This window comes from Staurois parvus, unplaced genomic scaffold, assembly GCF_062004578.1.
Source record: "Staurois parvus isolate SC_StPar_1 unplaced genomic scaffold, SC_StPar_1.0 ptg002229l, whole genome shotgun sequence".
NCBI lineage: Eukaryota > Metazoa > Chordata > Amphibia > Anura > Ranidae > Staurois > Staurois parvus.
In genome coordinates, this window is record NW_028320025.1 from 61364 (window position 1) to 78396 (window position 17033).

The 17033-nt window shown below is 41.9% G+C and overlaps 1 protein-coding gene across 3 annotated transcripts in view; it reads left to right on the forward strand.

Moving 5' to 3' along the window:
• Nucleotides 1-17033, forward strand: part of LOC149431507 (NACHT, LRR and PYD domains-containing protein 3-like) — a 93481-nt gene that overhangs the window by 36276 nt on the left and 40172 nt on the right. For 2 of the 3 annotated variants that reach the window (XM_089665523.1, XM_089665522.1), the window contains exon 6: nucleotides 4490-6200. In XM_089665523.1, the coding sequence (XP_089521649.1) occupies nucleotides 4490-6200 (1711 nt within the window). Of the gene's footprint in view, nucleotides 1-4489; nucleotides 6205-17033 lie in introns of those variants that run through there. The other variant, XM_089665524.1, reaches the window with a different exon arrangement.

The window sequence follows — 17033 nt, forward strand, 5'->3', positions numbered from 1 at the left end:
TCTAATATCTACACCTCAAACAATTGATTAAATAAATAAATCAAGTGAATAAATTCATAAATCAATAAATAAACCATAAATTCATAAAAAGTCCCACAAATGTCTCTGAAATCTCCAAATGTACAAATCACTTTCTTTTCCACCTTCAAATCACATCGTGTTATGCTGTATATGATACTCCAACGTGTTGTATTTCAATGTTCTTGTACCTCCAAAAAATATAAACTAAAAATAGTGTATTACCTTTTACAAACAAACGCTTGTGCAAAAATAAATGTGTCATGCACACTGCATAGCATGTTCCTTAAACAAAGATGGCTGTGATCGCACTTCCGACGCACGTCTGACGCACTTACTTTTTACTGGAAGTGCGATCGCGGCCATCTTTGTTTAAGGAACATGCTGTTTCTGCCAGGATAAGACCTGATTGGAATATTTCAGATCCTAGAAGCAGTTTGTTGGAGTTTTAGAAGTAAGTTGATGAATAAAATGTTATATTTGAACACTTTATAGCCTCTAAATATCTGATTTGCCTTATGAGGAATATGGGAACACGCTAACAGGAATATAAAGGAGCCTGGAGGTGCCAGCATCTACTGTGTGGGAAAAGCTTGACATTACCTTCATAGGGTAATTACCCATTGCTGCACCAGTTGGAGTGTTTTCCCTTGAGTTGCACACTTTGGAGTTCACTATTGGGTTTTATTTATTTTTGCAGTGAATGAGTTTACTACCACATTAAGCTGTGAACACGGTCATTGTGTTTGGAGTGTTCACTTTTGTTCACGTGTGTTCATATTTGTGTATATTTATTTTGTATATATATACAGTATATATATATATATATATATTTTTTTTTTTTTTTTTTCTCTTTGCACTTTTTTATACACATGCTATGCAGTGTGCATGACACATTTATTTTTGCACAAGCGTTTGTTTGTAAAAGGTAATACACTATTTTTAGTTTATATTATTTTGAGGTACAAGAACATTGAAATACAACACGTTGGAGTATCATATACAGCATAACAAGATGTGATTTGAAGGTGGAAAAGAAAGTGATTTGTACATTTGGAGATTTCAGAAACATTTTTGGGACTTTTTATGAAATGATGGTTTATTTATTGATTTATGAATTCACTTGATTTATTTATTTAATCAATTGTTTGAGGTGTAGATATTAGAATTGGGTAGAGTGTCGTTGAAGAAAGATTTCACACATTATATACAATCTGGTGCACTGATTAGAGTTGAGGAGCAGCCTAGCAATCACACACCCTTCTAGAGTCCCTCCCACTATCCTACAGCTAGAACCCCGGTGTTAATCACTCTTCCACTGTCCACACACCGCCACACCAGACACACCACAAAAGGTAGACTGTCACCAGCCAACAGTTTATCCACAGAATGGTCTGTTGAGACACCCCACACACACAGATCTCTCGTCTGGCAGATCTGTTACCTTTACAATCTGCATGCAATCTGCCCACACGCAGTGCAATTGCATACAGATTGGCAATGAGCTTGACCGAGCGTTTAAAGGCACTAACATACAATACAATCTAATCTTTCCAATCTAATGTCTCTGAAGATATGAGCCCGTGCTTAAATACACAGAAGTCACTAATTAATTTTAAGATTTAATATCCCGAAAGTGTGCAATGCATAAAATATGTACAAAATATAAAAAGTTACAGAAATACAAAAAATACAAGAAGACACACAAGTGACTATTCACTATAAAATAAAAGGGAATAAAGGACAGAAATAAAACTTTTGCCAAGATTTACCCTGCGACTGGAGCAAGTCAGAAAAAGTCCATAATCCGTTAGTCGATCAACCAGCTCCATACGAATTACAATGTCCCAATGTCCGGGTACTCAATTTATGGGGATATGGACGTAGGCGGGACATTAGTCCTCAGCCAATTGACCCTGGGGGGGTGTTCCTGTACCCACCCACAGGATGTTCTGGGTGCTGACCTGCCCAAAGTCAATTGGACCAAGACTGGCTTGGATCACCAAGTCGGGGATTGGATTTCCAACACCAGCGCATCAGCCCGATCGCGACAGTACCAATCACTGTTCGACTGTCGCAATCCAGTGCCACATAACCATTTCCTGCATTTTCCTGGCCTTCTACCTAATCCACAAATATGGTTTTTATATGTCGGTGTGACCCACAGAGTGCCCCATAAGAGGGAAGTATTTTCATCTCTCTGCAACTAATATTTTAGCTTTTATGAGAGATTAAACATTTCCTTTGATGTATATATTTTTTTTAGAGCTCCCAATGTCAGGGAGACAACCTGTCTACAGCCATTTCCTTTCAACAAGTTTCCCCAGAAGGTGACAAAATCTTATTAGCCCCCAGGTGCCACTTCCAGAGGAAGCTAGGCTTTTCAGATGTGAATTGAGTGAGCACATGCCTCTGCCTTAATTCTGAACACATCTTATATTATTATAACATGGAGTGCTAAATCTACATTTACGATTACATATTGCTACAGGTACAAAGAAAAAACTGGTCACCTACCCAGGTCTATAACTGGCTTTTTAAACAGTGAACATGGAAGGCATCACATATAAAATAAAAATAGGACTATCCTGCTCAACTTGCCAGCCTACCCCAGTCTAATAATGGCTATTGTCAGCAAAGAGCATAGATAGGTATAACTTATCAAAGAGGGGGATAAGAAAGCCAGTTCAAACTGCCAGCCAGTTAGCCAACTATCAAAAACCAAATTGACCTGTCTAAGAACATGCGTTTAAAAACGGGTTTAGTTAGCACACATTTGCAAATGCATACGTAAGCCACAGAGCCACATCACGGCACCCTGAGTATCTGTGGTCCTAACTCTATAAATCTTGAGAGTCCTCACAATGAAGGCACATGCATTTAAATGGATAGAAACAAGGGCAGGTGAACCTGAGGGAGCGCACCCCTCATTAAGGTCATGGGCGAGCACCTGACACCCATCATGTAGCACAACGGCAGCCAGGGTGTCCAATACACCCACTGAACCTCCAAAATCAACATAACCCTGTAAACCCCTGGTTTTAAACGCATGTTCTTAGACAGGTCAATTTGGTTTTTAATAGTTGGCTAACTGTCTGGCAGTTTGAACTGTCTTTCTTATCCCCCTCTTTGATAAGTTATACCTATCTATGCTCCTTGCTGACAATAGCCATTATTAGACTGGGGTAGGCTGGCAAGTTGAGCAGGATAGTCCTGTTTTTATTTTATATTGCTACAGGTCAAATCTTATGTACTCAAATCTGTACATTCATGTCACATGTATGTCACACGCGCATCCTTAGGAAAAAATAATTTTTAATTATAAGTATTTATGACTGACAATGCTGGGGAGGAAGAAATAGGTTTGAAGCAGAAAAGCAGAGAGACTGGCAGGAACACCAGGTATTTCTCACAAAGGAAGCAATACAAAGAGAACAGGAGACTTTATCCCAAGTACTGCCTATGGTACAACAGACAAATATCGGGAATATGAAATGTTTGGGTAACATACACTTAAAATGAAAAATTAGAAGACAACATTTTCCTATGACCACTGATTCTCTTTAACCTTTCACCAACACCTCTTTATTGGGCTCTGAATGACAGGAAGCAGAAGCTGAGTTCCTGGTAATGTGATCGCTGTGATTGGCTGTTATAGCAGTCACATGATTAGGAACCCCCACCACCTCCCATTTATAAATAGTGACTGCTCAGTCACTCTGGTAGTGCTTGCTGCACAGAACAGAGGTGCACCATAGATGCATATGTGTGACGCATGGATGATACGGCCCACCCACCTCGCTGGCACACATATACATTAGGTAGTTGGAAAGTGGCCAACATTCTTGCTTTTATTATTTTATATTCATAGAAATTCTTGGTCAAAGATGTATTTTATATATCTGGATCATTGTATATCATTACAGTATATTCACATTTCATTTTATTGATTTGATTAATTTAAATTATATTGAGGTTACTGTAGAGGATGGGGGTGTGTGCTTTTTTGTACTTCTACCATACAAAGTGCAGTACTGTGGTTGGTTGGCATGGTGAAAGGTGGGAGTTCCTGAATAACGTGGCTTTTAGTGACACAACGTTTCAGCTTCCAGCATCATCTCCTTTTGAAGCTTATGGTATTCAAACATGACATCTCAGAGCTGCAAAAAGAGCTGTAATTAGCTGGAGGTCCTATTCTGATTAATGTCTGCATAGTAAAGTATCTCTAGTCAGGTGTGATCTCACCTGAGACATCCTGGAGCCGGAGATGCTAACACTAGCCACAAAGTATAGAAGAGGCAGCATAGGGTACTTATTGGGAATATGTGGGGAGGAGACCAAGGGGACACATTGAACTTTGAAGGGTGGTAGAGGAAGCCCCTGACAGCACCCTTTCCACTGGGAGTACTGCTTATACTTTCTCAACTACTGTTTTAACCTGAATCAAAAAATATTTCTATTATATTCCCAGATATTCAGGAAAAGCACAAACATCATCTGATGGAGAAGACTGAGACTCTAGTGGAGCATAGACCCCCAGGAACTACCCTGGAACCACAAAGATTCCTCATCAATGAGCGTTATGTGAAGCTGATTGTAGTCTCCACTGATCATTTCCGGCAGCGTCCCCAGAATGAGCTAATACAGACCGGGGTAAAACATGAGGAATGCCTGAAGAATACACAAACTGGACTGGAACATATTTCCCCCAACAAACTGTTCCGATGGAACCTCCAGTCACAATGTGTACCACATGCAGTAATGGTGAGCGGAGTACCAGGAATAGGGAAGACCACACTGATGCAGAAGTTTGTCTATGACTGGGTGACCGGAAAACACTACCAAAGATTTGCCTTTGTCTTCTTCTTCAGATTCCGGGACCTTAATAGACTGGGAAATGTTAGCTTAGAGGAGATGATTCTTCAACAATATCCACATCTGGAGGGTCAGATTGGAAACATTTTACAAGATCCAGAGAGACTTCTGTTTATATTTGATGGCTTGGATGAAAGTATTCACCAAATGGATTTCAGATCAAGTAAACTGTCCAATCCAAAACAGAGAACACATTTTGATAAGATTGTGGTCAGTTTGGTGAGGCAGAGTCTTCTTAAGGGTTGCTCTGTACTGATGACCAGCCGCCCAACCAGACTGGCATCGGTTGATACCGATGTTTTCCAGAGAATAGCGGAGATCATGGGATTTCTCCATGAAGACAGACGGATCTTCTTCAATAATTTCTTTGGAAATGAGGAATGGTCAGAGAAGGCTTTTCATTATGTGCAGGAGAATGACACGCTGTACACTTTCTGTTATATCCCAGCATACTGCTGGATCATCTGTACAGTGTTATCAATGTGCTTCAGAGCCCAACCAACAATCACTGATCAGCTGATGACATCATTACCCAAAACAGTGACACAACTCTTTGTGACTTTTGTCTCCAACATTCTGGCCAATCACAGCCAGAATACAGATGGCAGTCACACTGCCCGGGAACTGCTGACATCTATGGGGCGGATGGCAGAACATGGCGTCCTGAATCACATGGTTGTATTTGATGAGCGTGATCTGGAGTCATTCAGTGTGAGAAATGATAAACATCTCTTTTCATCTTTCCTGATGGAATCTGGTCAGCCTCCTGATGTGGATTACACCTTCTTACATCTCACTCTTCAGGAGTTTTTTGCTGCTTTAGTCCATTTCATTGACTATAATTCTGACAGATTACAGGAAACACTTGATGAGGCTGAATCTTACAAAGATGGCCGTGCCGAAATATTCCTCCGTTTCCTCTGCGGTTTCTCAGACTCTTCTACTAGATCCATGTTAAAGTCTCATGTGGGAGTGTTGTCTACTCAGGCTGCCAGACATGTCATCACCTGGATCCAGAAGAAAATGACAGAACAAAGACCTGACACATCCATAAGAGGCAACAGAGATCTTCTTAATGTATTCTACTATCTCCATGAGAGCAGGAATAAGGATCTGGTGTCAAAATGTATTGGATCAAACAACATTGACTTTTCTGATGTCCCCCTCAGCCCTCTGGACTGCTCTGTGCTCTCCTTTATCCTTCAATCCTGCAGAGAGACAGAAGAAGTAAATCTAAATTCATGTAATATTCAGAGTGAAGGATTGAGAAAACTTGTACCGGCTCTGCACAACATCAAGCGTTTGAGGTAAATATTAACTATGAATAATAAAATGTTCAGACATTTCCCCAGAGATATTATTATATTGGATTTATATAGTGCCTACAGTTTATGCCGGGCTTCACAACATAAAGGCAGACAGCACAATTACAATACAATTTAATACAGGAGGGATCAGAGGGCCTGGCTTGTTAGAGCTTACAATCTAAGGAGGAGGATCGAGAGATACAAGAGATAATAACTGTGGTTTATGGGCTGATGGACAAAATACATGTATAATTGTTAGGTGGGGGCAGGATAGGCCTCTCTGAAAAGATGAGTTTTCAGGGATCATCTAAACGTGGACAGAGTAGAAGGTAGTCAGCATTGAGGAAGGGAGTTTCAGAGGATGGGAGCAGCTCTGGAGAAGGTACAAATTGTTGGTGCTTCTTGTCGTCTGTTATATGTGGACTCTATAGGTATCTATGTGAATGTATTAGATTGTTGCATCAAATGTACAGATGAGTAGAGGCAGCAGAATCTGATCTATTAGATGTCTGTGTTAGACAAGTAGCAATGACACCATTGGTCGTGTCTGTGGGGTCTCTGCTCTGACCTTAAAGAGTTCCATGAATCTTCAATGTTATACAGTATGTGACCCCAGCAGGAAATTCCCAATCCATTTATTGATAAGATCTCTGAATAATCAGCGAAGATGGGTTCATTGAAATGCTGGTTTCAGTCATATTTATAGAGTGAATGCAGATATAATTTTAACACTTTCATTGCCATCTTTGCATTTTTTTACAAACATCTTAAAAATAATTTTTGGCCTGAAGATTAGTTAACCCCCCAAAATTATATATTTTCTGAAAGTAGATACCATGGAGAATAAAATAGTTGTTTTATGTCATACAATATTTGCGCAATGGTTTATCAGGTACAAATTATCAGTAAAAAATACTTGAAGATGAGGTTATGTTACATCAATAGATACCCAACATGTCAAGCTTTAGAACTGTGTACACCCACAAAATGAAAATGAACTTTGGTACACTATACTTTCCATAGGAGACACTTTAAAAGCCCTGACAGGTCCTCACTTTAGAGTCAAATGTGAATAGTGGCCATAGAATCATTGCTCTATTTCTGGTGTGTGTGGTGATATGTAACACATAATGTAATCTGTTTTTCTATGTAGGCTCCCTAATAGTTGTGCTTACACCTGTGTGTACATGGGGGCAGTGAGGGGTCAAAATATTAGGGGTTTCTAAGTGCTTGGGTGCTATTTGTTTCTTCCTTTTTTGCACTAAAACTTTTTATCACTTTTGTCTTCTGTGTGATACTCTTTGTGACAGGTTCTTCTTGATGAGACATCAGAGGTCTATCAGACCCCTGATGCCTCACCTGCCCTTGATTGAACCTAATGGAGTGCAGATCAGCAGAAACTGGAAGTGACATTGTATGCATTGCTTACAAGTATTAACAGCCAGTGAATGGGTATCTCCCTCCTTTCCTTGTCCCATACCCTCAGATAGGACAACAGAGCCTGGGAAAGGAAAATTGGTTTGTAGCGTAAACACAATATACAGGGATATGAGATTTAACAACACACACGTATTGAGCCGCTGGCCTTTCCACACAAATGACATTTAATGGCCTCCCAGTCTTAGTCTGTAGGGTTAAATAATGAGTTGGCCCGTCCTTTGCAGCTATAACAGCTTCAACTCTTCTGGGAAGGCCGTCCACAAGGTCTAGCAGTGTGTCTATGGGACGGTTGGACCATTCTTCCAGAAGCACCTTTGTCAGGTCAGGCACTGATGTCGGGGGAGGAGACCTGGCTTGCAGTCTCTGCCCTAATTCATCCCAAAGGTGTTCTATGGGGTTGAGGTCAGGACTCTGTGCAGGCCAGCCAATTTCCTCCACCCTAAACTGGCTCCTCCATGTCTTTATAGACCTTGCTTTGTTCACTGGTGCAAAGTCATGTTGGAACAGGAAGTGGCCATCCCTAAACTCTTCCCACAAAGTTTGGAGCATGAAATTGTCCAAAATGTCTTGGTATGCTGACACCTTAAGGGTTCACTGGAACTAAGGGGCCAAGCTCAACCCTTGAAACACAACCCCACACCATAATCCCCCTCCACCAAACTTTACACTTGGCACAATGCAGTCAGGCAAGTAACATTCTCCTGGCAACTGCCAAACACAGACACGTCCATCGGATTGCCAGACAGAGAAGCATGATTGGGTACTCCAGAGAACACATCCCCCACTGCTCTAGAGTCCAGTGGCGGCGCTTTGCATTGCACTTTGTGATGTAAGGCTTGGATGGAGCTGCTCGGCCATGGAAACCCATTCTATGAAGCTCTCTACACACTGTTGTGCTAATCTGAAAGCCACACTAAGTTTGGAGGAGTTTAGCTATTGACTCTGCAGACAGTTGGTGACTTCTGCGCATTGTGCGCTTCAGCATGCGCACTGTGCGCTTCAGCATGCACTGACCCCGCCCTGTCATGTGACGTGGCCTACCACTTGGTGGCTGAGTTGCTGTTGTTCCCAGCTGCCTCCACTTTGTTATAATCCCACTAACAGTTGAGCGTGGAATATTTAGTAGCCAGGAAATGTCACGGATCGACTTATTGCACAGGTGGCAACTGATCACGGTACCACGCTTGGAGTCACTGAGCTCCTGAGAGCGACCCATTCTTTCACCAATGTTTGTTAGAAGCAGTCTGCATTCCTAGGTTCTTGATTTTATACACCTGTGGCCATGGAGGTGAATCCAATAATTTGGAGGGGTGTCCCAATACTTTTGGCAATGTAGTGTATATGTATAATAAAACAATTTGTAGTGAGCGCTCTCAAATATATACAGCAGCTAGAACACTTCAGGTAACCACAATACCTTCAAAATATATGTATATAAATGTAACAAGAAACAGTGCAGCGCTAAAAAAATATAGGCAAAAAGTCTATGCGATATCCATGGTGTTGTCTGGATAAGATGAATACACTTCCGAAGTATATACTGCTTCGAAATAATAGCAATGCGCACTCACCAGAAACGCATGGATTATGCGTGTGTAGGAATAATCATCCCAGATATCAGATCCATCGAAGACCAAGTGGTGGGCGTCCTTCTCACGGTGGGTCATCAAAGACTCCAAGTCAGATCCAGAGGTCCCCTTAAGGCTAGTCAGGTAAGCCACACTGATAGTATTGACCCCTCTTCTGGCTGGTATAGGCACCCTCTCTGTGGGAGTAATAGCTCCACAAAGGAGCCCCAAGAAACAGGTGCCAGAGATAGTGTAGTATGTTCTTAGATGATTTATTTGTCAAAAACAGCAATAGGGCAGTATGCACATCACAACATATATTAGGAAGTGAAAGACAGCATTACTGACCCCAACAAAGATGGCCACCGGGCCTCCTCGTGGCTCCGGCGGTAGGAAATGACGTCACGCTCTGCACAGCTCCTCCTTAGGCCTTTCGTGCTACAGGCACATCATCAGAGGGGAGGCTGTATCAGAGGGGCCAGGAAAGTCTCTTCAATTCTTCACTGTAGAATCTTTGATGAATGAGTCTTACAACCGTTTCTTCAGCTTTCACTCTTTCCTCTACATTCAACGATTCTTTCTTTTTGATTCCTTTTGCTAAGCGTTGAATTCGAGCTACTATGTTTATGACTGTATTCCACTTTGAACATCTGGCTAGTCGTTCAAGTATGTCATCTTAACACTTGGCAGCAGTGCTCAATGTTTGAACTATCTTTACTTCTGGATCACCCATAGACAGTTCTGTATAACCTTCACCGGGTATGATTTCCCTTTCCCAAAGGAACTCTGGACCGGTGAACCAGTTTGAATTCTTCAATTCTGTTACATTTAGGCCTCTTGAAGCATGATCTGCCGGGTTGTGCTTTGTGTCAACATAGTGCCAATGTTCTGGATTCGTTGTTTTTCAAATGTTTTTTAACTCTGTTAGCGACACAGATGTGGAATCTTCGAGCTTCATTGTTTATGTAACCTAGAACAACTTGTGAGTCTGTCCAAAAATGCACTTCATCTATTTTCAATTCCAATTCTTCTTTCAGAAACTGACTTACTGATGCTGAAACGACGGCTGTCGTTAGTTCGAGTCTTGGTATTGTCTGAATATTGTTGGGTGCGACTCTGGCCTTTCCCATAACCAGGGCATAGTTGCTCTGATGTAGGAGCACTGACCATAACCATGACTACTGGCATCTGAAAAGTGATGAAGTTCTATTTTCTTGTACTTTCCGAAATCAGGAGGTACAAAACATCTGGGTATCCGAATTTCTTTCAAATTTTGCGAGTCTCTTATCCAACTCTCCCACCTTGGCCTCAAGCCTTCAGGTATAGTTTCGTCCCATCCCAACTTCTGTCTGCATAATTCTTGCAGTATTTCTTTTGCTCTGAGGATTACTTGTGCCAAGAATCCCAACGGATCATATATTGAGGCTACTGCGGAAAGAATGATACGTCTAGTTGGAACTTTCTCTTCCATAGATATTTCAAAGAAAAAATTGTCGTTTTGTACATTCCATCCCAATCCGAGTACATTCTGAACTGGAAGAGGATTATAGTTAAGATCCACATTCTTCATTGATGAACGTTCGGAGTCACTGATGGATTCTAGTACCTCTCTGTCGTTTGAGATGAATTTGTGAAGACGCAGGTTTCCCTTTGCGCATAACTCTTGGCTCTCTCTCACCAATTGAACTGCAGATTCTGAGGATTCTAGGCTTATAAGACCATCATCTACTTAAAAGGTTTCCTTCAAAATTGTTGCTGCTAATGGAAAATCCTTTTCATTCTGATTGGCCAGATACTTCATACCATAATTGGCACAACCTGGGGATGATGCTGCTCCAAACAAGTGTACTTTCATTCTGTATTCCGCTGGCTCTGTATCTGTATCTCCGTCTTCCCACCATTGGAACCTCAGGAAGTCTCTATCTTCTTCCTTCACATGAAATTGTTGGAACATCTTTTCAACGTCGCACATGACTGCTATGGGATACTTTCTGAATCTACAGAGTACTCCAGGTAAAATGTTTGTAAGATCTGGTCCCTTTAGTAGATGATCGTTTAATGCAACATCATTGCATTAAAAACTACTCTGATCTTATCTGGTTTCTTTGTGTGATAGACACCTTGATGTGGGATGTACCGCACTTCTCCATTTTTAGGCTGACCATCAACTTTCTCTGCGTGCTCTTCTTTGAGGATTTCTTTCATGAATTTCAAATAATCGTCTTTGAGTTTGGGATCTCTTCCCATCCTTTTCTTTAAGCTTTTCAATCTTGCCAGGGCAAGATCTGTTATTTGGCAGATGAGGTCATTCTCTAAAAGGTAGGGGCATTTCAAGATAACCTTGTTGATTTTGCTGAATATTATCTTCTAGAGCTTTATGTCCTCTTGGGATACGCTCTTTTCATTAGAACTTATGTCTGCAAAGTCGGATTCTAGGATTTTGAGCACTTTCGCTGGACTTACAGTTGGTAACTCTTGGACAGATATTCTATGACACAATCCTGTCACCTGTCCTGAATCTGCAATCTGTCGTTTTCCTCCAACAACACCCCATCCTAGATCAGTTTGGACTGCGTAGGGTTCACCCTTTCCTCCTGCGATTATCTTTCGTGGCACCAACACCTCGGGACAGTCGTAGCCTATCAACAGTCCAACACCAAATTCCTTCAGCGAGGACATTTCATGAGATATGACAGATAGGTGTTCCCATTGTTGGCTGTTTCACAGGTAGGTATGCGATCTCGATCCAGAGGTATGTCGTCTTTTGTATAAGCTGGAGGTAGATCTAATATGCAGTTTGAGTGGAGTCCTCTAACTCTCAGTCCTTTGACTCTTTGACTGTTCACCAATGTGTCTCTTCCCGTCATTGTGGTGAATTTGAGTTTCACTGGTTCTGTGGCCACTTGTAATTTCTTGCAGATTTCTTGATCAATGAAGGTGACATCACTCTGGGCATCCAGTAGCGCATAGGCATATACCTTCTTGTTCTTCCTTTTAGGATTTGAAATACACACTGGTACAACCATTGACGTGCCATTGATTTCTTTCACTCTGCAAGAGAATACTGTAGCTTTATTTTCTTCCTCGGTGTCCTTGGGCATTAAGGATTTCTCTTTCTTTGGACGCTCTTCATGTAGTGGTGTAGGATGACGTCCTTTACAAATGCTGCAAGTGGCCCTTTTCTTGCATTCTTTAGTAATATGGCCTTTTCTTAAACATCCAAAACACAGCTGATTATCAAGCAAAACTTCTTCCTTTCGTCTGGAGACCTTTCCTTCAGTCGTTGGCACTTATGTATGGAGTGATTCTCTTCACAGAACATACACTTGAAGGTAGTCTGAAGACTTGTCGGTACAAACTCTTTACTAATCCCAGTAATGACGTTGAACTTGCTCTCATGGGCATCTGGACCTTTAGTAGCTGTGTTGGTTGCAAAGCTAGTTGCTCTTGCATGTCTTATCTCTCTTGCAGGCCTTTCTTCTAAGGGTTTTAAGACATAAGATGCTGTTACTGGATTACACGCTATTCGTGCTTCCTTATTGACAAATTCAGAGAACTCTTTGAAACTTGGGAAGTTTTTGCTGTGATCTAACTGTTTAGTCACATAGCGATTCCATCCAGAAGCCACTGGTTCTGGTAGCTTGGCTAGCATCCTGTGGTTTTCTAGATAGACGTTCAATACTTCTAGTCCTTGAACATGTGGGATAGCGTTGCTGCATGCTTGCAGGAAGTCGTCATACTCTTGGAGCTTGAAGTGTTCTTTAGGACCTATTTTAGGCCAGTTTATCAACTTCTCTCTGAAAGCTCTTTGCACTAAGAAGGGATGACCATATCTTGCATTTATTTTCCCAAGCTTGCTTGTAGGCTTCTTCATCTTTCCTATAGAAGTTACCTTCAAGAACCTTTTTTGCTTCTCTGCCAGTATACCGCTGGAGATAGAATAACTTTTCCACTGGACGGGAGCAATGATGTTCAATGATCATTTCAAAACTTGCCTTCCACTCTATAAACTTCAGTGTGTCGCCGGAAAATACAGTAGGTTCCGGAACAGGAAGTCTAGTGAGAAATCTTCTCTGAGGTTTCTCCGGGTCAACAGTTGCAACATCCTCGTGACAACTGCCATGACATATGGGAGTTGAATTATCTGGTTCTCTTTTTCCACTTTGCTCTGAATCAGGTGAGTCTCTCCTTTTCTCTCTGAGCAGGGATGGAAGAACTATGACTTATCTCTTTACTACATGCTGGAGATTTCCTTCCATTTTCCTGGGCGTAAGGAAGAACGTAGGAGTCAGCTTCTCCACTTAGTACTGATTTGGGTCCATGACTACCCTGATTCAAATCCTCTTCGTACACTCTGAATCTGGCTTTTATAATCTTAACTTCCTTCTGCCTTTCCAGACTTTTAATTTCGGCTTCCATTTTATGGCACTGAGCCTCCATTTCGGCTTCCATTTTATGGCACTGAGCCTCCATTTCGGCTTCCATTTTATGGCGCTGAGCCTCCATTTCAGCTTCCATTTTATGGCGCTGAGCCTCCATTTCGGCTTCCATTGTATGGCGCTGAGTCTCCATTTCGGCTTCCATTTTATGGCGCTGAGCCTCCATCCGTAGACGCTGAGCCTCAATGGCAGATTCCATCTCAACTTCTGCTCTTTTGGCAGTGAGTTGTTCAGCTAATTCCTTTCTTTTGGCTGACGTACTGGAGAACTCTGTTATGTGGCTGGCACTTCTGCTAGTGATGGAAGTCACACTTGAGATTGTGGTTCCTCCTAAGGACCTAGCATAGTCTTTCATGAAGAGCTCATTCATTCCCTTTCGTGCCTTGACTTCATCATAATTTGCTGCAGATGATAGTTCTCTCATAAGCTTCACTAAATCCCTAGTGACTGTGGTACATGTATCCATGTTTCTTACAGTATCCTGGGAGGGTGTCAAGGACGACCGCAAGTTGACATATGCTGTCATAAGCTCTGACTCAGAATCTTCTACCGTCTCTATCATTTCACTCAAATTCTCCTTTATGCTTTCTTGTTTTAGCTTACTGCGAATGCCTATAATGTATACTTTCCACCTTTCATACATTCGGGCAAACTTTTTTTTCTTTCAGTGCTGCCTCTTGTTCCAAATTTTCTAGCACCTTTTGGGTCGGTTTTCTGTCCCGTGATGAACGTCTTAGTTCACCTGTTTGAGCTATATTTGTTTGGGGTGAGACTACTGTTACATTGCACCTTTCAGATTCAGACGGGTTCTCTTGCTCTTCACCTTCTACTATATCTATCATTGCATCCGCTAACAGTGGGGTGGCAATGCTAGGCTCAGCCATTTCTGAATGCTATAACAATTAATATGAATAATAAGGACCTGTCACTTTAAAATGCAATGCTACCAAATGCAAGAATAAATGACTTTCACTTTACATGTAATAGCATCAAACGCAGGCAATAAATTAATTTCACTTTAAATACTTCAGAGTCATATACTATAACTGTCTCTCTCTCCTTTCTTTCTTCTCTCTTTTTTTTTTTTAAAAGTCTGTATTCTCTTGAGCACAAAAAAGTGAGTAATAAAGGAAAGCTCTGACCTTAATTGAAAAGCAGGATACCGTGATCTGAAGGTTGCAGAAACAAACGTCAGTCTTAAAGGAGACTTTTTTTTTCTTGATGCGTAGCTTGCGATGCTCTGCGGTGACTTGCGATGCTCTGCGGTAATTTTGCGATGCTCTGTGGTGACTTGCGACTGGTATTGTGAACTCTGTGGATGAAACACGTGGTCTCTTGATGGATAGCAGTGCAGGCGCTCTGGACTCTGGCCCCCCCCATGCATCTCTTTCTCTCTCTAGGGGTGCAGGAGGTCTGGCGCTCTTTCTCTGACTGTCTTGCCTTTGCTGGTATGCCACTTTAAGAGTCGGCTGCAGTCTGACTAATGTGCACGTGCTATGGCCTGTACTGTTGTTCCGCTGAGGTGTCTCCACGTGGCGGTATATGCTGGCGCTGTGTTTCACTAGTGTACTCTTTACTGTGCAAGTTGAGGAGCGCTGTTGCTTGACCTCTAAGGGTGATAGTTCCACTGTGGCAGGCGCAGCACTATGTAGTGCCTTGTGCGCTGTGGCATTAGAAAAATTATGCAATTGCTGTTTCTTTTGTTTGATTAGACTGACTTTACTCTGTAATTCCTCCAATGCCGCTCTATGGATGCAGTAGGTTTAAAGAGCACACCGAATACTTTAGTTAACTTCTTTAATAACTTCAATCTTCTTCATATAACACTGCTTACAATGGCTTGTTTCGTTTATCTTACAGTGGCTTATTTCTTTCGTATTACACTGGTTAAGTTCGATTTATTTTGTTTACTCTACAATGACTTGATTCGCTGGCTATTTTCGGTGGAACTACAAGTAAACACATATAACAGATTTTACACTCAGATCTACCTGCACTGTTAAACAACAGAGGAACACACAAGTGCATTAAATACCTATTTGGCCTTCTCTGCTTCCATAGAGCTTCTCTGACTGGAACTTTGTTTCCTCTTCTGTCTGGTGAGCAAGTGACTCTAGAAAATTCTAACAGGGAGTTTTACACAGGCACAAATGTGAAACTGGCTGGGATTGGTCAAGGCTCTGTACAGTGTGAGGATGGCTGTGATTGGCTCACCTATCTACTGACTCTTAAAGGCATATTTTCCTTTTCTGCTTAAAGACGACTGTCAGTCTTTCTCGGACTGGGGCTCCATGCAAGATCTCACCTCTTGGGGTATCACTGATGATAAGAAAGGTGAGGAATCAGCCCAAAACTACAAGGGAGGAGCTGGTCAATGACATGAAGAGAGCTGGGACCACAGTTTCAAAGGTCACTGTCGGTAGAACACTACGCCATCATGGTTTCAAATCATGCATTGCACGGAAGGTTCCCCTGCTCAAGTCATCACATGTCCAGGCCCGTCTGAAGTTTGCCAACGACCATCTGGATGATCCAGAGGAGGCATGGGAGAAAGTCATGTGGTCAGATGAGACCAAAGTAGAACTTTTTGGTCTAAACTTCACTCGTCGTGTTTGGAGGAAAAAGAAGGATGAGTTGCATCCCAAGAACACCATCCCTACTGTGAAGCATGTGGGTGGAAACATCATGCTTTGGGGGTGCTTTTCTGCGAAGGGGACAGGACAACTGCACTGTATTAAGGAGAGGATGAATGGGGCCATTTATTGTGAGATTTTGAGCAACAACCTCCTTCCCTCAGTCAGCATTGAAGATGGGTCGTGGCTGGGTCTTCCAATATGACAACTACCCGAAGCACACAGCCAGGAGAACCAAGGAGTGCCTCCATAAGAAGCATATCAAGGTTCTGGAGTGGTCTAGCCAGTCTCCAGACCTAAATCCAACAGAACATCTTTGGAGGGAGCTGAAACTCCATGTTGCTCAGCGACAGCCCCGAAATCTGACAGATCTAGAGGAGACCTGTGTGGAGGAGTCGGCCAAAATCCCTGTTGCAGTGCAAACCTGGTCAGGAACTACAGGAAACGTCTGACCCCTGTAATTGCAAACAAAGGCTTCTGTACCAAATATTAACACTGATCTTCTCAGGGGTTCAAATACTTCTGTTCAGCAGTGCAAGACAAATACATTCTTTACAAATCATACAATGTGATTTCCTGAATTTTTTTTTTTTTAATTCTGTCTCTCAGAGTGGGAATGCACCTACAATGTGAATTTCAGACCCCTCCATGATTCCTAAGTGGGAGAACTTGCAAAATCGCAGGGTGTTCAAATACTTCTGTTCCTCACTGTTTATAAATTACATTATAGATATTCATATACAGTACATGGGA